Raw genomic sequence first — 23,483 nt, forward strand, 5'->3', positions numbered from 1 at the left:
GGTTTGGGTCCTTTGGAAAGGAATATGTGTCCCATGTGTCCCAGCAGATTCTGGTATGTTCACCTGTCATCTTCCTGCTTTACTGGCAGCAAGTGACAGGTTGCTTTCGGTGGCTTTTGCTGGTGTGTGTGGGTTAGGTGATGACACTCACCTGCCCTCCCTGCCAGGCACTGCGTGCCCATCCCTCTGACCCACCACAGTGGTGCTGTCCTGCAGCCGTAGCAATGGGCTCGGGGGTTTTGGGAATATCACCTTCACAAGCTCATGTCTTCCATCTTCATGCAGTGACTGTGTTTTCGTGTACATCACTGTATAATCGGATACTTCAGTACTAGTGGCTGTATTTCCATTCCCTGACACGCTCCAAAATTCTAATCTCTGTCGTGTATTTCATATCACAAATCCCCACTGGCTTCAATCCAGATTTTTTAAACCTCAGGCAGCCATAGGAGAAGCAGAAGCAGGCCAGCACCTTTTCTCAGCAGCACTGAACACATCCCTTCCACCAAAATCCCATCTCCAGGGCTGTGGGAGGGGGTGTGACACGACACTGCAGTGGGTGGTCGGGAGCTGTTATTGATCCATTCTTGTTACATGGCACAGCTCAAACAATAAAAATAAATAATAAAAAAGCATCCAGATTTGCTCATCTGTTTTAGCCTTCCATTTGCTGATTGCAGTTTTGGCATCACTCGATTCTAAATATTTCCTTTTCCTATTTCTTATACTGCGCATTTACCAGTTCCAATCTCAACAGCTTGTCACTACCAACTTCAGTGGCATCCTTTCCCAAACACTTAGAGGCCTCTTCCTATTTGCTTTGACTGCTGAAACTCACAGGACTTAATGATTTTCTATTTATATATTAAAATTCTAAAAAGTGGCACTTTAACTTGTTTGACTTGACTTCACCAATAATGCACTTAGCAAGATTTCTGCTGCGTAACGAGGAAAGTTGGATATTAGGAATCTGAAGAGCAGAGACTTGTCTCGAAGGCCAAGTTGGAAGAGAGCTTGAGCTCACAGAAAATAGACATTCACCAAACATCTTTTTAAGCTCTTAAAGGTATGAAATTCCATTGCTGATGTTTGCAGGGGAGAAAGCTGCCTGTAGTTTTTTTTTCAAGTACTGTTCCATGCCTTGTTTGAGTAGAGGATTTGTTTCTCTGTACTCTGGGCCAGGTAATGAATGGTAGTAAAATCCCCCCGTTGGTGTGTTGGTGTGGGAGCACCGAGTTGTGCCAGGAGAGGACCCTTGGGGAATAGACAATATCATGAAAAAGAAAACAAACTTCAGAGTGAATAAAATAGCAAATGCACTATTACTGCAGGCTTGGAGCAGTCCAGTAAGCTGGAAAACCTGTGGGAATAAACAAATGGATTTTTCCAGTGGGTGTTTTTGCAGGAAGTACTGCAGGGGGCAATATTTGATAAGATGGTTTGCCAGGTACCCTGTGCCCAGGGCTGGGCTCTGTCCCCCCTTTCTCCTGGTGAAATAACCTTTCTCTGTTACGTTTTAAATGCAACAAGCAAGTTGAAACTAAAATGTGGAAAAGAGAATTTGCAATCTGAGGATACAGTGAAAAGCAGAATAAACAATTCCCAGATTTGCAGCACAGCTGAGCTTATATGTGTGCTTTTGTTGGGTTGCACCAGGTGTTACTGAGATATTTTAACAATTGATTTAAATTAATGAGCCTCTTGTATTTAAGTAGGATCGCTAAGTCAGTTTAGAATTTCTGTCATGTAGGATCTCCAAGGGAACTTAAAAATTTCTGTACTGACTCAAATACAAACTGCGTTTCCAATGACATTAAAACAAGCATTTGGAAATCCAATCCTCATTTTTCTTAAATTTGGACTCATTGCTCGGGTCTGTCCTCTTCATATCTGGAACAAGAATCTTTGATCTTTTGCAGCTTACAGGTTTTATGTGTCTGGTCAACTTCTCTAGGAATTAGATTAGTGGCTGGTAAATCACACTGTAGTTTCAGCGTGGGTTTCTTGGTTAGTACTGCAGGCCGATGGAATTTCTTCTTGGAAATTAAGAAACGCGTTGGAAAAGCTATTGTCTGTAAACAAAATGAGTGCACCCATCGTGTTTTCCTGTTTTGTCTGTCAGTCAAACAGATGTCTCCCGTGATAATCTGTCCCAGCAGCCACCGTTTGCTGTTGGGGAAGAGCAGCAGAGTGGTGTGGGCAGGATTACAAGGGGGATGGGAAGAACAGGAAGGGAAAAGACCTGCTTGGGTCTCTCCCTGCTGTCACCAGCAGCAGTGTGCTCACATACCTGCTTCATTTGGGTAAATATCTCAATTTATGGCTTGCTGGGCTGCGAGGTCAAAAACTTGGAAAAACAGCGACTTTATTTCTTTTGTAGTATAAAAGCAATTTAATTGCATCGTGTAAAGTGGGCACTAATCAAATTATGGCTGTGCTCTTTAAAGCTTGCTGTCCTGTGCTGTGCTAATGCAGCACCCTGGGAAGAGGAGCAGTGCTGGCAAGGTCTTTGCTTTCTGGGTTTGTACAGGGAGCTCCTTGTGTGGCATTTCACCCTGAGGGAATTTCCTGTTTGACTTTGTTGTTTTGTTTTTTTTTTTTTAACCCAAATGTTAATAAATGAAATGTAGAAAAGAAACAGCACTGTTTACTATACGTATTTTGACAGCTCTTATTTCAGGGAGTGGCCACATTGGAAGATACAAATCACTGAAATAATTCATAAACTCTAATCAGGCTCTTTCTCTTTTGAGAAAAAAAACCCAAACCAAAACCAACCAAATCATCAAGTCTGGGGTTTTTTGGTGTTTGTTTTTGTTGTTGTTGTTTTGTTTTTTTTAATACTTCTAACAGAAAATGAAGCACTAGAAATTGGGTAAAACCAGAAAACTGATCCACCCCAGGCTTCTGGCTTTGGGGCATGTAAGACTGTAATGTCCTCTGGGTTTAGGGCTTTTTTGTGAACCGCACTGGGATGTGTAATAGTTTCGAGGGTTTTTATGTCCTGAGAAGGGTTAGATCTCAACACACAGAGGGATTCTTCTGCCCTGCTGCCTTTTGCCAGCTGTATGAGGGACAACCTCTAGCATGCAACTGGTTAGTGGAGGATTCAGCCTTCCTGTGGGAGGGAGTAATTTACTGTGCATGGCTAAGAAAACCTTGTGGTTTCACCTCCCTCCTACCTGTGAGACTACAGGTGGAGTGACCTACCTTATTTTATCCAAGATGGAAAATATTCAGTTTATTAACTGCATAAATTAGATCTTGAGTGCTTTGCTTTTCGAGCATGCCTTCAAAACCAATTCTTTTATTAACAAGGGGATGTTTTCTTGTTTCTGTTGCATAAGAAACTAAAATATCAAATCTGAACAGATATCAATTAAATTTCCCTGTTCTTCTGCAATAAAAGTGGGTAGTGTTGCATCCTTTGCTTTCTCTGTACCTTCTCATGAGGAAAGTGTACTGATGCTCTAAGTCTTTGATGTAGGTCCTACTCATAAACAAAGCTGTCCATAGGTGATTTACTGCCTTTCTGTCCCTGTCTTTGCTCGTGTAACTCCAGCAAGTAACATGTTCTAGCAAGTAAACTCACTTGCCAGGCACTGGGGTGTTGTGCTGGTGGAGCCATCAGCCACAGTGGGCTGGGATTTTGCCTATGGACAAGCTTGATAAATCACAGGGCTTTTTCTCTCCTGCAGTTGCATTTTACTGTAGAGCACAGAACAAAATGCCAGACGCAGGGTAAGATTTTCAGTCGCTTGGAATCGTGGCTCTGGAAAGCTGTGCAGAAGTGAAGAAGTTAAAATGAACAAGCGTCTCGTAGTAGAAATATAAACAGCTGGAATATGTGCCAGCCTCCCATCCCCTGGGAGCCTGTTGGATTGTTCTCTTTGATTTTACATCCCCGCAGAAATTTATGGTCTCGGCTCCTTTTATTTATGACACTGCGATCCTCGATCAGGCGATTGATTGAAATGCAGGAGTGCCAAGCTGCAAGCCTGTATTTTAGGGAGGATTAGAAAGCAAACCAGCAATGCAGTCATGTATTGCAAGCTGCACTGGAATCCTCTACAGAGGTTGCCCATGTGTCTGTGTCCCTAAACTTCTTCAGAGTAAAGAATTATCATGACAAGGGTTCATACCTCTTTTCTTACCCTCCTTTTTAAGGTGCCTGTTCTGGCTGAAAACATACAGTGTGTTAAATGTGCAATCTTACTAGCCCTGCAAAGGCTAACTTCTGCTTGTAGAGATGTTAGCCCCTATTTTTCCAGCTCAGATCCAGCAGTGCTGATGCACCATGTTGTGAGTGTGCTGTTGGAAGCATAATATGTTCTCTTGCAGCTGCTTGAATGTAACAGTAGTTGTTTCTGGGAATTGCAAGCAAGAAATTGGGGGGCTCACCATTTTTTGGCTACCAGTGTAGTGATTTTTGCTAAATATTTAAGCAAGGATGAAATATTTTTCCTTTTGAATATGTCAGTGAATTAATTTTCATCATCTTGCGCTAATTAAAAAAATATATATTGTACTATTTGGAATGCATTCAGAAAGAAAAAAGAATAATTAGAGGCATAGCTCTGCCTTGCTGAGTGTGCTGCTGCAGCACAGTGATGTGTGGCATCCCAGCATCACGATTCCTGGCTTACAGGGGGATGGAGACACTGCATGAAAGCCAGATACACCAGGAGCAGCTGAAAGAAGATCAAATAAATTTAAATGGATACATCAAACTATTGGCATTCAATGATGACAAGATGTAACAGAATGAGGCAAAGTACTGTGTGACTTTCTGTGCAGTAGGGATTTAGTTGCTTTTTTCTTTTCCCCTTAATCACGCACCAGAAGTGACAGGTTGTGCTGTGTGGCTGCAGTGCACAGGTAGCAGTCCCACAGCACTGGTTACTCTGTGATCCCACGGCTCTGGGATTGGAAGCACAAGACACAGCTGAGCTCTGGGACCTTAAAACTTCACTTGAGCGAGTGCTTTCCTAGCTCAGAGAGCATCTGAATATCAGGGAAGGTGTAAGTTGCTGTTGATCCTCTGCTGAAGGTTATTGCTTCTGTGGCTGAGTTGACAGAATATGGTTAGAGATGCTGATAGTTCCAGGGAGAGTCCAAGATCTTGGCTTAAACTGAGAAGGCAAGGTTGGGTTTGTGTCAGACCACAAGCTGAGATGACTGAGATGCAACCAGAGGTGCCCTCTGTCATTTCTGCCTTGGGGTGACAATTTCTGGCAAGGCAAGGAAGGGGTTCAAATGCCATGTGCATTCTTTTGTTGCAGATTTTATCAGCAATGCTGCTGCTCCTCAGCAAAAAAAATGTGGATAAGGAAAGTATTGAAAAGCTTGTTTTTATGAAGCAGCTTTGTGAGGCTGGAAGCAGGAAAGAGCAGTGTTGTGACAGGAGAAGTGATTCTGCCTGTGAAGCAATGGAAACTTTTCTGTGTAGGTTCATTTCTGTACTGAAACTCCTCTGGCTAAAGCAAATTGGTAAATGAGGCTTTTGGTAGTGCTGGGCAGCATGACAAAACTGGGGTCTGGGAAAGCTGCAGGATGGGCTGGCAGAGGAGAGGTGTTGAACCAAGCAGGATGCTGCCATGGGCTGTAGGGACAGGGCAGGTGAGCAGGCAGCGAGGGGCAGTTCAGGAGCTTGGGGCAGAGAGCAGAGCAGGCTGAACCTCAGCCTGATGTAACAGGAGGAAAAATAAATAGCGACTTGCAAGGGAAGGTGGGGAGGGCCAGGAGGGTAAGAGATGCTTTCTCTGCTCAGTCTTAGCTGGGGTTGCAACTAGGTGACCTTTAAGGTCCCTTCCAACCCAACCCATTCTATGATGATTCCTGCTGGCCAAGCAGCAGAGAGCCTTCCTGACATCCGTAACCCCAATATTGTCTTGGAGTGCCCAGAAACATGGAAAAGCCTGATTCAAAGCACCCAAGTCCTGTTGCTTGGGGTAGCCCAGTGAGGTGGTGAGTGAGGTTGGGCAGAGCAGACACAACCTCCTCTGCTTGTGGCATGTGGTGGGCTTTCAGGAGGGGGGCTTGGACTTGCTCTGCAGCTTGCTTGGGAAATTTTGATATCCTCTCCTCAAACTCTTGTTTTGGCCAGCAACCCACCAGGCTGGGTTAGCAGCTTGACTGCCTTAAATGGGGAAAGGTGCAACTTCTAATAAAAGAATCTAATTTTTCAAAGTCATTGAAGCTGTTGCAGAACTCTCAACTTGATGTGTCAGAGGTTGTTAAAAAAATTCAGAAACTTGGGAAGAAATTGTTGGTTTATCTTACTGTGGAGTATGTAATGCTTTGATTTTTAGGTATGGAGCTGTAGACATTTTCTTGATGATATTCAGGCACAGGAAGGGTCTGTGTACCCTGCTGCTTCACATAGTGATGTAAAGGCTGGTTTAAAAGAGAGAATGTGTTAAATAAAAATAGCACATGCTTTTGGTAAGGAGGGAATAGCTACAATTGTTTTGTGTGTAAGATAAGCTGTAGCATAATTAAGCTTTCTTTAGTGAAAATCCAGCTTTTTGTGTTGGAAAAAGGGTAAGTGGTTATGTTTAGCTTGCTCTTCACAGGAAGTATCAAGGAGGTATTGAATGTAATTACTGGAGATCAAGATTTTGTTTGGATGTTAACTAACACATTGGTTAATGTCTTGTAAATGTTATTTGTCTCTTGGACTGGAAAAGGAGTTATCCCTTAAAAGAGCAGGATTGCTAGATTCTTGGGCACTCTTGTACCAAATTAGTCCTATTAGAAGGGAAGGTGGCACTCCTTAAGTGCCTCTGGAGCATCCTGTAAGTATTTTGAGCTGAACTAACCAACACAAAGGCACGTAAAGGCTCAGGCACAGCACCAAAGTTGCCTCCAGATCCTGCTGCATCCTTCTGGCTGAGTCTGCCAAGGGTTACACCGTCACTTCAGAAACCTTCTGTTCCTGCTGGGGTGCTCAGATCCTTCCCTTGCCTGAGTCTGTGGGGATGGGGAGCAGCAAAGATCTCTTCATTTTTCCATTTCTCTGCCTGCAGAGCTCATAAATCCATCCTCTGCCTTCACAGCCAGATCTGTTGGAGGAAACGAATGTCTGTGGTGCTGGTCAAGTTGCCAGTGGGGACATTGGCCACTGCGGTGCTGTCTGGCCCAGTGTCACTCCAGAAAGTAAAGCATGAATATGTCAACAGACAGGCTGGGAGTCCTTTATTTATCAGAAGTAGTTAGAGTTGCCTTCAGCTTTCAAGCTTCAGAGCACCTGTTTCATCCCAAGCTGTGTAGTCCTTCAGTATTTCCAGTTTGGCTCAGAGTATGTTTCTTGCTCATACAAATGTCTGTGTAAATCTATATAAATATCTGTATTAGATTGACAAAAAATGCAGCAATTACAGTCCAGGCTGTGTTAGTGTCTATAGCTTGGTCCCCTCAGCTTGGGCATTTGTGGATTTTCATAGGGGTGATGATACAGAAACCAAAAGCTGTGGGAAGCCACTGCATTGGGTTTTTTGACTGAGCATATTATTTCCTTCTGTGCATATGCTAAAATGTATATAGTGAGTGATGAAATCACAGCTGCTAGCAAGCATAAAATTTGTGCAGAATTATGTTAAGCATTTTACATTTCTTTCCCTTCCCCTGACTGTCTTTACTACTAATTTCCAACTATGATTATGGCGCAGTTATTAATTAAGTCGTTATAGTTAAATGAGTAATCTGCAAGGCTTTGCTTTAGATCACAGCTCTGTTTAACTATGACGTTAATTATAGTATGTTTGTTTTTATTTTTTTGAATAATCTGGAAAATATTTTCCCTGTCTTGGATTGTGTTTTTTAAGAGGAAATTCTATGATGATACTTAGAAGAACCAGAAAACTTTTTTTTTTTTTTTTATGTAGCCGTGAATGGAATATTAACTAAACTCCTCCTGCAATATTTGAAACCAAAAAAAAACCCCAACCCCACGTTACTCTGTGGAGTGTTCTGCCCTTTTTTTTTTTTTTTTTATAGGGCAGTTTGCTCAGATGGTTCAGATCCTCAGTGGTCTCTTGAAAAGGCTCCAGGTGCTGAGTCATGTGCACGCTCCGGCCGAGCTGCTGCTGGGAGCCAAGGAGGATTGTTGAGAGAGGAATATTAAAATAGTCTGTTTATGACAGCCATTAATACGGCTGGTGCGGAGGGGATGGCAGCTGCTCGTGAAAGGTGGCTTTGCAGCAGCACAAGAGGGAGGCTCAGCCAGGGGGGATTCGTGTCTTATTTGGATGTTAACTGGCCTCCACGGAGTGGTGAGAAATGCTGAGCTCATATTTGAGTCAGGAAGGAAGGATTTTATGAATTTAAACAATGTAAAACACTGCCTAATTTTACAAATGGTTAAAAATAGTAGCGTCACCACTGAAGGGTTAAGATTTACCTTCCCTCTCGCTGCAGGTAGTGTGAAGTTCAGCTGAGCGGTAAAGACAGAAGGATATAGGTGGAAAATACCTTTGGAAGAGAACATTGTTTGTCCTCATTTCACGCCTCATTAGCCGCGCTGCTGGAGGACCCTCCCGCATTGTTATGGGGTCAGGAGCCTCCTGCGGTGCTGGGGGAGAAGGGACATCTCCTCCCGGTCCAAGGGCTCTCATTTTCGGACCACCTGCGTTTGGGGTGGAGAGCACCCTCCTCCCCTGGCTCTCCTGGCACTGGCCTTAACTAGTAAAGGAAAAGACGGCAGCAATTATGGCACACACAATTAACGAGCTTCTAATCTCCAGCCTTGTGTGTAATTGCTGCTGTCAAATACAATTAGTGTCTGCCCAAGTTCCATTCCCAGAGGGACGGGCCAGGCTGTGGCACAGAGGGAGAGGAGGGGGGCAAGTGTCTGAAACTTTAGGAGAGTTTACATGTTCTTGTTGCCTCCCTAATAATCCTCACTCCTCAAATAGAGAAATGTTAATCCAGAGCACTAAGAGGACATGGTGACCAGCGGAGCAGGCCCTAAGGTTTGCTCTTGGGTTAGCTCTGAAGTATCTTCTCAAAAATTTCTCACCTGAGACTATAGGAGCTTAATTACAATTCAACCGCACTTGTCAGGGATTTACTGGTACCTTCCTGTGAGCCTGATGGTGTTCCAGGACATCACCTGTCCTGTTGTAACAATACACTGGAGTTGCTACACCTCCCAGGTGTAGTTTGGGGAGCTGGGACAAGGGCCAGGGTTTCTCCTACCTGTGCCAAGCAGATCCCTGTGAGCACTCAGCACTTGCAGCTCCTCCAGGCTCGATGGCTCAGGACCCTTGGTTGCACCCCAAAGCCCTGCAGCACCTTGTGAGGCCAAGACAGATTTTGGTGGCTTCTTTGGTGGCTGCTGGAGGCTGCCACGTTCCTGTCGAGGAGGCTGTTTCACTGCTCTGCTGCTGTGTGTGCACCTTGCTGCAGCCTGGGATGGAGTAAGGAAGTGTGTCCCTGTCCCCAGTGTGGGGTGTTGCTCTGGGCAATGCAGGAAAGCCAGGGAATGTGCCAGGCTGACACCTGTGCTGGAGGACCAGGTGAGCTGGAGGGAGGTGAATTATGCAGAACAAATGCAGATTGGAATCTGCACTATGTATTTGCTGTGCGGAAACGCTTGGGAAGTTTCGACTGTAGTCATTTTGCTGGGAGTATTTCTTGTCCCCGTCCCATGGAGCCGGATACAGCTGCTACTCTGACTCAAGCTGCATCAGGCTCAGAGGAAGAGAAAAATAATACAATAAGTAGCACAAACTTCTCCCGTGCAGTGTGGTGGCTCAGCTGTGAGATCCTGATACACAGCTCTCCTTTAAGTTGTCTCTTTTTTCTGTTTCCAAGGTGCACAATGATGAAAAACCCAAGTCTTGACTGTTTTAAGGCACTAGCCAGGATAACTTTGAAGATAAGCAGTTGGATGAGATTAACCTTTTTTGCTGATGGCTTTCTCTTTTTTCTTAAATATGTATTTATGAGAAGTTATTTAAAGGTTTTGGGTATGGAGAAAAGCCAGAGTGAGATGTGAGGGAACTAGGAGGATGATAGATGTGCTATGCAACACAGCCACGTGCCTTGCCAAACAGCTATTGCTGTGTGTGCTGGGTGTCTAGGCGTGCAGAACCAGCCAGGCAGAGTTCCCATTTTGCTCTGGATAAAACTGGGATTGCCCTACATTTAACCCACGCCTGGGATCTTCTGTTAACTCTTCTGTTAACTCCAAGTTATGGCATTCTGTTTTTTTAAAAGCCATACTGAAACCTGTGCTATTCCTGCTGTTTTGTAGTATCTGTAGGATTTCTCTCTGCCTTTCCTTCTATGAGATTCAAGAGTCCCTTGCCCTACATACAAATATCTGTGTACCATTTGGTCCCAGCTAATCACTGATGGTAACTTTATTTGCATCTCCATGGTAAGTTCTAACTATTGAGTTTGAAGTGGGTCACTGGAAGCACCCATGAATGTGCCATCTTGTTAAATCTGTTGTAGCCTGGTTTGTGTAGATGGGAACAAAGCTTGGGCTTGGAGATGAAAAATAAAACAACCCTGTCCTGTCTTCTGGGATGTAGCAAAAGACTGACCCACTAAGTCAACCCCCATCAGGAAACTACTGCTCCTTCTGTTAGATGATAATTTTCATCCCACTCCCCAAAAATGCAAAAGGAGAAATGGGTCGTGTTGTGATCATGGGCAAGTTTTAAGACCAAAATAGAAGGTGAACTCAAAACCCTACAAAGAAACTGTTTTCGTCTAATTGTTTTGCATTTCCATAATGCTTACTGGGATAAAACAGTCTTCTCTTTCTCCTTTATTTTTCAATCATGATTAGGCTTTAATGTTGTTAAAGCTTATAAGTGAGTTTGAGGCACTGTCTTGTTGAAGAGAAGATGGAGCTGAAATTTTCAGTGAGGCATTGGACAGGGTTTTTAATGTGTCTGTCATTATATGTTAACCTCTGAACTGGGACACGACGTCTGTTTTATGGCTGACAACAATTTAAAAGTATACATCTTGACATGGTGGATAAAGGAAGAAGGGGGAGTGGAGAAGAAAAAAAGAATTAATGATGTTAGCAAATATTAGTCCCTGTATTTCCATTTTGCTCCGAAAGTGGTTGTCAGGCTTTGAGGCCGCCTGGAGCAGCATTGCCAGTGACAGGCAGCCGGGATGTGATTGTCCCTTGAATCGAGCCGGGCTTTTATTGACACGCACAGTGCTCCAAGGCAGGGACGGGGACGCTCTGCTGTCTGTTCCGGGATGAGTGCGGCTTTTCTCCTGGCATTCCTGGTGACATTTGAGAAGGATAGTTCTGGGCTTAGTGGAGTTCCCTGCGCTGGTCCGTGAGCACACAGGGAGTCAGGGGAGTTGAAAGTGTCTCTGAATGAGTACAGATGCTGCATCCAGAGACACGGATCTGTCCGTGATTTATGCTGGCTCTGGTCAGCCAGACCCGCCCACCAAAGTTACCTGTCAGGAGTAACAGTGACTTTGACATCAGCCTTAATTGTACGTGAGCCACAAAGCATCAGCGGGCAAGAATTAGGGGAAGACGTGAGAAATTCCATGTACCATTCCATATACCTGTTTAAGGCATCTCTTACACTTCTTTACCATCTCTTTCTGAATCTTTTATGTGCCCCTGCCTGTGCTTTGGCACGCAAGTGCAATCCTCCAAGGTTTCTTCACGTGCTGTCATAAATCCCTCTTTATTCCCACAATTTTTAACTGGCAGTTTAAGAGCAACCCCCTCACACTCATGGAGCCCACAACAATTTTGCCTTTGCTACAACATCTCTCTTGCATGGTCTAACTGTGGATAATACTGTCTTTTCTGTCAGATTCAGCTTGGAAATTATGGGAGCCTGGGATCATGTTATTCCTTAGCTATCATTAGTTACGTGTGTATCTGCAGTGCTTCTGGACAGCACTGCCAGCAGTGAAAGAAATGGAGCTGGCTTAATTGAGAGCCACATACTTAATTATTAGTGCCTTTTTAACGGAGGAGAGAGGAAATTTGCAGTGTCAGTTTTTAATTTCATTGTGGTATGCAGGGTAATGTGACTTTAAACTCACCAGTCATTGTCTGTGTATAGGTAGCATTGGGTTTATCCTCCCAACCCTAAAAGCCTTTTTTTTGCTGTAGAAATGTTGAGAGATTTAAGAAGGAAAAGGCCATCTCTGCGTTACTGTTCCCTTCAGCCAGGACGGGCAATGATTAAAAACAGGGGTTGCTGTCAGTACAGTGGCTGTGACGTGGTTTGGAAGGAGCAACTGCTGCTGTCCCACCTTTTGTGTCACTGAGTTTAGTTCATTGTGCTTGGGTGTTGCTGGGTAGCACAGATTTTGGACTGAGCTCTTGGATAGGCAGGTTGTCAAGGGCAGCTGGAAAGAAACAGGTTTTTATCCCCATGGCAGCACAATTAACATTTTTGGGAAGAAGTGTTCCTCGTAGCCTGGGCAGATTCCCCTTGGGAAGTGCAGTGGGGATGAGTGGTGGAGCCATGATGGTTCATTCATGGCTTTGCAGAGTAGGGGCACACATTAAATCCTGGGAGAACAGATGAATCTTTTCCTGGACGTCCTTCATGAACTTGTTCTAGATATCAAGGACCCTGATGGAATAAGCTTGGTTCAACATTCATAAATTGCATATTGAGTTACCTGTTTCTATGTGAAAGAGATGAGATAAAAGCTACTTGGACAAAGTAACTTATATATGGATTAAAAGCCAGAGAAGTTTTTGCCTGAGCGTTTTTGGTAAAGTCTTTATCGCTGAGTTTCCCGATGACCTTATGTGTACTCAATCAGCGTGATTAATCTTTGGTAGAAATGCATTCGTTGTGCAAAGAAGGTGAACTTAATCCCAGAAACCTTTTTTTTCCCCTAACAATTTCTCTAGAAAGATGAAATGTATTTTTTCAAATGTTTTTTTCTTACTTGGGGAAAAAAAACACAACCAACAACTGGAGTAGGAAGAGGTAAAAGAATATAGATTAAAAATTTTTTGCAGTTTCTGGTGCTGGTTGAATGCCCACCATCCTTCAGAATCAAACAGGGTAGTTGTGAGCATAGCATTACTGTATAGGAATAACTCTTGCATGCACTTGCAGATGATCTGAAATTAATTTTCTTTATAAGTGGTGTGGAAATAATTGATGGACAGTAAGGTTCTCTGCTAAATAATTTTTTAAGAGGGGCACTGCACTGTAAAGACTCTGAAGCCCTCTCTCTTCAGGAACTTCATGTCACCTTCTACTCTAAATTAGAAAAAGCCTAAATGCAATAGAATGGTTTTCAAAGCCAATTTCCTTTCCATTTTTTCTTATAAACAAGTATGTCTGTGATATCTCCAAACCCAAAGCAGTGAACGGATTTAAAACAAAAGCAACCTAGGGAGCAGGAAGAAAGATATATAAGCATGGGGTTTTTTGAAAAAAAAAAAAAAAAAAAAAAAACAAAAAACCAAAAACAACCCACCATATTTCTAGGTAGAATTCTGATGAGGCAATAACATTTTTTGGTGTAATCAAGTTGATTAGAGGGATGGAGCACCTCTCCTGTAAAGAGAGAATTGGGGTTGTTCAGCCTGGACAAGAGAAGGCTTCGGGGTGACCAAATTGCAGCCTTCCAATACCTGAAGGGAGCCTACAAGAGAGATGGAGAGAGACTAAAAGAGCATGGAATGACAGGACGAGGAGGAATGGCTTAAACTGACATGTTTAGATTACATATTAGATATTAGGAAGAAATTCTCTAATGTGAGGGTGGGGAGGCCCTGGCACAGGTTGCCCAGAGAAGCTGTGGCTGCCCCATCCCTGGAAGTGTCCAAGGCCAGGTTGGATGGGGCTCTGAGCAACCTGGTCTAGTGGAAGGTGGGTTGGAACATGGTCAGCTTTAAGGTCCTTTGCAACCCAAACCATTCCAGGATTCTGTGGTTCTCTGATTTGATGTATTGCAGCTACAGAGAGGCTGCTAGAGGCTGCAGCTTTGCTCCTGATTTTATTCACCATAGCTGTGACAGTCTCTCACCACAGAATGCCACAGAACTGTCCACTGACAACAGCAAGTTGCAATTAATGGGCTGGTTTTATAAGGAATTACTGCTGCAAATTGCAAACCAGTTTGGACTGCTTACCTGAAAACCAAACTACTAAATGTTGTAGAAGAGTTGGGGTTTCTGATGCCCTGCACCCCCTAATTGGGTCAGGCTTTCAGACAGCAGGCACTGAAAGTCTGGCATCAGTGTAAAGTCAGGCAATTGAAGAGCCCAAGCTGCAGGATGGTTTTTTGAAAAGGTAGGCCTGGGGCTCCGTATCGATCAATCATTATTCTAATTGTTCATTTCTATTACGGTGGGAATCATTCAGAATCCTAGAGTTCCTGGGAGTAAATCATTTGGAAATGCTGCCCATTATAAAATTTAATTTTAAATCTATATTAAATAGATTTATAAAGGCAAGCTTTGCAATCTAGTAACAGAACATTATGCTGCCTCACAGAGGCTCGGCTTTGGGGTCCTAAGGGGCCGGGAATGCTGTGCAGGAAACGCTGGGGCTTGTGGTGAGTGGGATGGTGAGGCTGCCAAGCCTCTGGGCCACCTTCACAGGAGCATCGATCCCATTTGCTGAGAGATCCATCCAGATGTTCCAGAGGGAGTGGAGTCATGGGGCACTGTCTGCTGTGCAATGGGGCTTCCAGAGGGCTGATCCCATCTCTGGGGTGGGGAAAAGGGTGGGAAGTGACAGAAAGTTGGGAATGGGGTGGGAGCCAGAATGCTGGACCAATCTTTCTTTTTCTTTCAGACAACAGAGAAGAGGGCAAAGGAAAGCAAAACTGTATTTGGAGGACCAGTCGTCAGCTCATTATATCAAGAAGAAACAATCAGGTGATTATCTATGCTGGAATTCAGTTGAAAACCGTATTTTTCTAATGTCATTTTGCTAAGCTTTTTTTTTTTTAATATTGCACAAGTGTGGTGGCAACTACAACAGGATAATAAATGACAGGAAAGAACTTTTCAGGTCCATAATCATTTAAATCAATATCTGCCTGTATCATTGCCAGGTAGTAACCTTTCCCTAGCACAAGATGTGGGGGAAGGGCAAGGCTTCCCATTTTTCAGTTATATGGCTAAAAAAGGTAATATTGGATATTTTTAATAGAAAGCTATTCAGACACTACCTTTTTCAAATAGTTATTTCTTTACCAATACACTCATTAGGGATTGTTCAGTGAAGGTTTTAGTGTTGGACTATGTTTGCCTTCAGGGAGAGTTTGTACCTTATATCAAATTAATTTTTTTTTTCTGGCCTCTGCAGCTAGCAAAGCAGAAATGCATTTACTGAACTAGAGTGGCTGCTATTTAAAACTGTCAAGGTGCAAGTAGCAAGTGACATAACCTACTGAATAAGGACAGCTGGATGGTTTTGGTTTGGTTTGGTTTTTTACTGTTCCAGTCAGAGAAGAATGAATTTTTGAGCAGTGTTTGCTGTCATGTTGCAGTCACCCATTTATGTGTATGTGACCCCATTTTTTACTGAATGTCTTGCATCATTTCAGTCCCAGGAAATTAAAAGTTAAACCCTGATTTCTCTATACATAGCCTCCCAAGCTCGATGAGAACTTTCCCAAAGGGTTAAAACTCAACACAGCATTTCTTTGACTCGTTGTCACAAACTAGTCTTGAGCAGGTAGTTCCAAACCCTTTGCAAGGAGCTCAGGTAGGAATTGATACAGCTGTTGTAAGCAAAGAGGGTGGCATTTTTGTGCTTGGCAGTAACACAGGTATTTCCCTCGGGATTGCAGTCCACTTTATAGTGAAGTGGAGCAGCTGGCCAGGAATAGCCTCCTTCCCTCGCATGGGGAGCCAACACGTCTTCAACTTGCCCCTGGACCTTGACCAGAGGTGGTCAGATGTGACCTTGGTTTAACACAGTGTTTGAGGAATGGCACTTCTGGCAGGCACAAGCTCCTTTTTCTTCCCTGCTCTGTCAGTGCAGGTCTCAGCCATCTCTTTGATCTCGTAGTTTGACCTTGTAGTTTAAATCCTGTTCCGGCTCCACTTCTGGGAGTGGAACATATCCCTATAGTGCTGTCAGTCTTGGCTATCCCAAGTACTACCTGTGTCCTTTCTTGGGTATGAAATGCAGCACTCTGGTTGGCTTGACCAGCCTAAATCTTGCCAAATGTTTGGTTTTATTTCCATGAGAACATGGCTTGTGCAGGCCTTGAAGATAAGTACAGTTCCAAATACTCTTTTTTTTTCCAAACATGCCATGAGGAATATATGTGCTGTGTGTTTAGCAAAGCACAGCTGTGGTCCATACGAATGAGGCTGGAGGCAGATGTTGTCTCTGACACAATGAAGCATCCTGACTCTGCTGGCAGAGTGGAAACTCATGTGGTGCATTAACACAGCTTGGCTTGCAGGCATCCGTGTCTTCCTTGCAAGATAGGAATGAGCAAGTGTCACCGCCATCTCACCCACACAGAGCTGTACAGCTTCAAATTTCTCAGTACTTCTGTCTACTGTTCATTCCCATTGCTGGAACAGGAAGTAAACATGTGGAAGTATAGGCACATCCCTGAAGTGATAATTATAATAAGAAAAGCATAGCCCTAAACAAAATTGCCCTCATACCAAACCTGCAAGCAGATGAACCAAAGAAGAATGGCTCTAGGCATTCAGCTTGGTGGCCAAATTTGTCTAGAGCATGAATTAGTTTGGTAGTTGTAGCACTCACCCGAGAAAGGTGACTTTTGTGAGCCCGTGAGTGGTTACTTACAAGAACATAAGGTTAGCATTCAGTAATACTTCATAAAACAGAATGTAGTCTTAAAAAACAAGGCATTTTCTGTAGAGGAATAACATGCAGATGTTTGAAGAGAAATAAAACTGAATAGCTTGAACCAGCATAAACTTTAACACTTTGATTATTACAGGTGAGTCCCGTGCTGTAAGTTCAGTGTGTACATTTGTGCTGCCTCAAAACCTACTACCTGAGAAAAGAGACTTTGATGCAGATTGTTTATTGACTGGGTTTTCTATGGTGGGTTGACTGAAGTTTTACAACGAGCTTGCAAAAACTGGGATATAAATCAAACCACTTTAGTCTCTGTTTCCCAGGGGTGTTGATAGGATAAATATTTTCTTGTTACAGGATCATATTGAGGAAGATCAGAATAAGCAAAAAAAAACCCCTTTTTTGTGTACTAAAAAGTAAAACTTGAGTCCTCATCAGCCCTGAGCTCTGACAGACTGCTGAAAGCAATTTCTCAGCAGTCATTACTCTGCCAAACACAGCCTACCATATGCCCTTTAGGATTCTGCTGATGCAAAGGCAGGAAAAGGCTGCTAATTTATCTGGAGCATCGTCACAACCTCACCTTGCACCAGGAGGTAGACAAGGATGCAAGAGCAGAGTTTTACAGGTTCACCTAAGCAGGATCACTTGTTTTATTCTTGCCGGGAGCTTTTGAACAGTTCATCAAAAAGTTAACATCCTCCAAGCTGCTACTGTGTAATAAATAGGAAGAGGATTTTGTTTAAATAGAACAAACCACCAGTTTGCCATCAGCAGTAGTTACCAACAAAGCAGCAGTGCCACTGCTTTCAAACTGTGTGTCTAAAATTATGCATAAATAGCGCTTACCTTCCTCTTGTGGAATGAAATGCTTGGATTTTAGGATGCAGAGCTATAAATGCTGGACAAAGTGGAGTTACCATACCCTGCCCGAAAGTGGATCAGCAGTAGGAGGAACTCAGTGCCAGGCCTGATTTTTGCCTTATCACTAATTATCTCAAATGTTTCTAATTGAGAACAAAATAGAAAAGTGGTCAGTCTGGCTCACAGAAGTACATTGCACTGATTCCAAATAAATTTGAGAGCATCCATAGAAACAGGTTACACCGATCTAATTAAATCAATTTAGAAAGAGATTCGGTTAAATCAGTGCAATTTGTGTGTTCATAGATCAATCCTCAAATCAGGAGAAGGTCTCTTGAGCTAATGAGGCGTAGCAGTTATTTACTTTGGGGTGCTGGGCACTGGTCATCAATTAGGAGTCATTAATAAACCCTGGCAATAAAGAGCTCGAGTACCCCCAGTGAGTAATGGGGAGCAGTTGCAGGATGTATTAGCATAGTGCTCTGCCTCTGGGCTTCTCTGCAAATCACTTATCTCCCCTTGGGCATTACACAAAAATCCTGTGTGCTGGTGACTGATGATGGGACTTGGAGGTTCCCCCTGGAAGGAAAGATTTAGAAATTATCTGTGATTTCAGGCTGCGTATAGTGGTGGTTTGTTTCTTTCTTCTCTTTTTTTTTTTTTTTTCACTGCTACACAGAGCTTTATGTCTCTTTTCTGGTGCTATTACCAGAACAAAGCCATTGTAGTGGAGCTCTTTCATGATCAAATCGCTATAATTAGAGTTTCACAAATGTGGGAAATGAGCAGGGAGCTGAGGTTGACTGATGTGTTACCAGTATAAATCTCATCCAAGACACAGACTGAAAGAGATGCCAAAAATACCATAGCCTTGGAAATTCAGCTTTGAAGTTATTTTTCAGTATTTTTTTTTAAAGCCAGGGGAAGGAGAAGCAGTTTATTGGTGTTTTCAGCAAACGAAAACATTGACTTGGCAGGTGAAGAATGAGAAATGATTTTGCCAGATGTCCGTGTCTCTTTGCACTGCCACTGGAGGAGCCCTCCTGCACTCTGCCATGAGCTGCTTCCATGCAGTCTTGGCATGCTGGCATGGGAGTGACATCTACCAGTCGGCAGAGAGGCCTTCCTGAGCTATGCTTTACTCTTCTGCCATCCAGAGGGGTGCTGAAGAAGCCCTTTTCTGGTAGAAACTTCCACCCTTCCCCCTAATGCTTGGGAGCAACCCCAGTCACGAGTGGGGCTCCGTTTAGGATCGGGACGCGGGGCGGGCACCCCTCGGGTTTGGGACCTGCCTGATGCCGTGTAATCTATCAGAATTGTATTAATCCCACTAACGCAGCCGCCATCTGGCCCCGCTGCCGGGCCGGCTCGCACGAGCCCCGGTGATGGATGGCCCTGGGAATTGATTAGTTGTTGTGCGAGACAAATGAACTGTTTTGGCAGAAAATACCAGAGGTCGCTGCATGTGGTCAGGCACAAAGGCTGCTGAATTTTAAAGAGCTGCTTCCAGCATCCATTGCAAGGATGGTGCTTCGGAACAGTTTTGAGACGAGCCCAGTGCTCCGGAGCACGGTTGGGGTTTTGTTGTCTCCCTCTGGGCTCGCTTTCGGGAACGCCGAAACTGGAAGGGATGTGGGAGCCAAGCTGCAGGGATGTGAGAGCCAGCATCCATCCCTGCTGTATTGGGAATTACGGGCTCATGGTGGTACTGTGTGTGTGGGTGGCTGTGCCACAGATGTCTGTCGCTTGGGTAAATGCAGGGCTGTGCAATCCCTGTGGAAGAGCTTTCCCGGTTGTGCGGAGCCCAGGCAACCTGGCGTGCTCAGCCGTGGTGCCTCACACAAAACACCTGCGGGTACAGGCAGCTGGGGTTTGGGTTTTTTTCAGGTCAGCGTTATTTAGAAATGGATGCTCTCCTGGTGATGTTCAGCAGGCAAATCTCTTGGCTTCAAGATGATTGCCAAGTTTATTGCTCCCTCCCTTTTTGTCGTCCCCGGAGCGGTGACCCTTGGGGCTTTTGCTTTGTTGTGCAAAGGGGGGCCTGGGCTCAGGCCTGCCTTCTCTCTGGGAGAGCTCATCCTTCAGTGGAGGCTCCTATTTGGGGTTTTCACGGCCACCTCCTCTCCGGTGCTGCCGCTGATGTGCCGAAGTGTGCGTGGCGGGTGGGGAATTGGATGACACATGTCTCGCTATGTCCCGGCGGCTCTCGGAGGACGGCACACAAGTGTGCCGGCAAGTGGGCAACCCTTCCCTCGGGACGACCTGCCGGCTCAAAATAAACTTGAGTTATGGATTTATTCAGCTTGTAAAACCTCAGCTGGCATAAATAATTGAGAAAGCAAAGGTTTGTCTGTGGTGCGTACCTCAGGGACCCTCTCCTGCCTTCCTCCCTCCCACCACCCTTTCTTATGAAAATGATCCCAGTTGCACTGATAGATAATAACAACACCAAGCAATTAAAAGCTATGGGTGGCTGGAGAGAGGAGAAAAGGTTCAGTTAATGAGCTTTTCCTCTTCCTGTGCCCAGGAGAGCCTCAGAAGTGACGAGGCGATTAAAGCGAAGAGATAATTATAGATTATGTGAAAATGGGTCCCTTGGGGGCCGAGGGCCTTGACATAAACAGTGAGTGTTGCGAGTGTCTCTGGGCTCCCCGCACGCGTCCTGCCCCGCTCCGCCGCGCTCCCGCAGTGCCGTGCCAACCAGACGGGCAAAGCCACCTGTTAGCGGCGCCCGGGGCCGCTCCGCGGCGAGTCCACGGGGACACGGCTTGGACCAGCCCCGGGAAAAGGGACGAGGACGCCCCAAGTAGAACCTGATCTCAGCCCTCTGCCCTGAGCTTTGCGCTGGAGGTAACCTGCGAGGGGGGAGGAAGGGCACGGGGCAAACCTGGACGATGTTCTCTGCGCGAGGGTAAAATGTCTGCATGTCAAGTCTCTTCTGTGCCCTTTTCAGTGGCTGCCTTGGTGGCAAGGAGATTTATAACACTCCAGGTAAGAAGGAGGTGAAGCCTGATCAACCAGCACCAGATCTTTTCCATGAGCTGTTTAAAAACTGTTGGCTCAATACATGCGTTTTGGACAGCTTGTGGAGAAGGCTTGCGAAGCCTTCCAAAGCTTGGGGAAAGATGGGCTTGGTGTTAAGTTCTTCCACATCCTTTTATTCAAGGATGGAAAAAGCTGCCCATGTGTTACTTGCAGGCAACAGGTACACTTCAACTCATTGTTAAATCCGAATTAGCATCTCTTACTGGGGATGGGGGAGAGCAGGAGAAAACAGCTTTGGGGGCTGAACATATGTCAGCAAGGGAGAAGAGAAACCCTCTGGCAATCCTCAGGAAATAGATGTAAACACAGTCCCTGCCTTTACTGACTGTCAGGTGGTCACTTGACAGTCCAGAAAGGACTTGAAGGCTCCTTCCTGGCTCAACAATCTGACACGGAAAGAAAATTGCATCCAAGTCTTCCTTTTAGCTACAGGTTTTAAATAACTGTGCACATCTCATGGATGGTCTTTCCCATCCATGCAGATATACTGAATACTCTGTTTTTTACATGAATTGAGATTTTTCTGAAAATACTGATGGAAATGCTATGGGTTGCTTCCCTCATAACATTATCTGAGCAATGTTTTTGCACTGTCACTTACTTCTGTATTTCCGATGTGCTTCTGTCTGGTTTTATACTGTTTTAACCAGTTTCTGGGCCTTCCTGTCAACTCTTAACAGTTTTATGAGGCGTGCAAATTCCTGCTGGGAACAGGTCTGATAAAAACATTACATCCTTTTTGTTTTCTTGTAGCTACTACAGTGGAGGGATTATTAAGTATGAACACATACACACGTGTGAAATAAAGGGAGGCAAAAAACTGAGTTGCCAAGTTTTCAAGCTCTGTTTCTTATTTGTCCTGTATGGTTTTGAATGCAAAGTCAGCAAATAACAGTAACTTGTCTTTATTCCATTCACACCATTCAAGGGGAATGTTTTTGCTGGTATTGATCCCTCCAAAAATCTGGTTTTAACTCCTCTGAGCCCTTTTCTCGGTGTCCCCTCCTGGTTTTGGCATGTGTCTAGATCGGATAGTTTTAAATGTCTGGAGTGTAGCTTCACGTGACTGTTGTATTTGTAGGTAAAATGTCTTGGTTGTGACTGTGTGGACTTCCCTCAAATGTATTCAGGAAAGGGCTTGTTTCTCTTTGTTAATATTTATAGAAAAGTTGGATATGATATATGTTTAATTTTTTGAAAGAGGGCATCAGGAGCAGGGGAGTGGTTTAAAGCTTGAGAAATAAATGTGGAGTAGAAGGACGAAATTTCCCGAAATCTTATCTTCAGGTGGGGAAATTGGTATTCTGGATTAATTCCATTGTGGAGACTTCTGAAAGAAAAGTGGTTTTTTGGAAGGGGGATATATAGAGCATTTGCAGAGTTGGTTATTCCAGAAAGCTAAATCATATCCAAATAGCTGTGTCAGGTCATTTTCCCCTTGCAGACAATAATATCCTTGGAAAAAGACTGTAAAAGTCCTGTCTGAAGGCTGTGGTGGAAAGATGGGCTGGGTTTGGTACATCAGGGTTGCAGTGCCCTCTCTGCTGGCACAGGCCCTGCACACACTCCCCCTGGAGCACAGTCAGGTGCTTTATTGCTGCCAGGTACTTGCTGGTGCCTCTGGTGCTGCCATGTGAGGTCTGTCAGGGCTCTGCAGCTTGTGGGATGGAGGGTACAGCCCGAGCTCATGGTTGTGACATGGAAAATCACCCAGGAATAACTGAGGACTCTTGTGGACTTCTCTAGCAAGGAGACACTGGGGTTTGCTTTGGTGTTATGGAAAAAAGAGTGATCTGCTATAAACGAGAGGTGTGTGGCTGTGCAGTGGGGAGCCAAGTTACTGTACAGCGTTGTCTGAAAAGCAGCTTCTCGTAAAAGGCTGCTGTCAGCAGCCAAGGGTGTGTTGGAGAGGTTGGACTAACAAGGTAGGACTGAAGGGACTTCCCAGCATATCAAATCAGCCCTTGTTAGTAGGGGCAGGCATGTCTCATGACCTCCATCATGGGTCTGTCAAGCTCCATCTCCAGCAGTACAAGCTTTTGCCTTTTCTAATCCCGCCATGAGGTTCTTTTTTCCCTGGAATTCAAGGTAATTGCATCTAAAGCACGCAGTGGCCTGTTTCCCAGGAGCTTGTGTGTAGTGAGTGGGCAAGACCTCTACCAACAAATGAGTTCATGACAGACTGGTTAAGAAACTGGGAGACTTCTGTAGTGTCCCTAGGCCTGAACACAGAGTGTGAGGTGCAGCTCACTTGTCTGCAAGGAAAAATAGGGGTGATGTGCTGGAGAACAGTGCTACTAAGAGAGCAAGGTGAGAGGGATGTCAGAGGAAGTGACTTCTTTGGAGAAAGCAGTGATCTGCTGCTGGAGATGAGTGTCAGCACTTTTTCCCACCTTTTTCTGGCACCGAGGAAGGAAGGTCTGAGGAATTAGAGTGTAACTCAGTAGGCTAGATGCATAACAATCAAAGACAAAGTCAAAGCCATGTCATGGAGCTCTGCCTGCCCTGATGGGAGCAGGGGACATGGTCTTGGTGGCATTGGTATTTTCTTTTTCTTTTTTGGGGGATTGCAGGTGAAAGAGCAACCCTTTTGTTTGTAATCCATTGCTCAGAAATGCAAATATTATTTAGATTTTACTTTCCCTTCTCCTGACATTATTCAGCCTGTGAGGTTCAAGAGCAGTGCAGATGAATAGGAGGAGTGTTGCCTTTTAGCACCAGTGCATCAGTTCTCAAACTGCACTGTTGGATTTCTCCTGCCCAAAAGGCCCACAGCAGAATGACCTCCTTACTGGGTCT

General features: G+C 44.5%; 1 protein-coding gene across 1 annotated transcript in view; it reads left to right on the plus strand.

Annotated features, from left to right (window-relative positions):
* ACBD6 (acyl-CoA binding domain containing 6) overlaps nt 1-23,483 on the plus strand; it is an 83,194-nt gene that overhangs the window by 11,345 nt on the left and 48,366 nt on the right. The window contains exon 4 of the mRNA XM_017815938.1: nt 14,775-14,857. Within this exon, the coding sequence (XP_017671427.1) occupies nt 14,775-14,857 (83 nt within the window). The remainder of the gene's footprint in view (nt 1-14,774; nt 14,858-23,483) is intronic.

The sequence above is a fragment of the Lepidothrix coronata genome, unplaced genomic scaffold, assembly GCF_001604755.1.
Source record: "Lepidothrix coronata isolate B3197 unplaced genomic scaffold, Lepidothrix_coronata-1.0 Scaffold52, whole genome shotgun sequence".
NCBI lineage: Eukaryota > Metazoa > Chordata > Aves > Passeriformes > Pipridae > Lepidothrix > Lepidothrix coronata.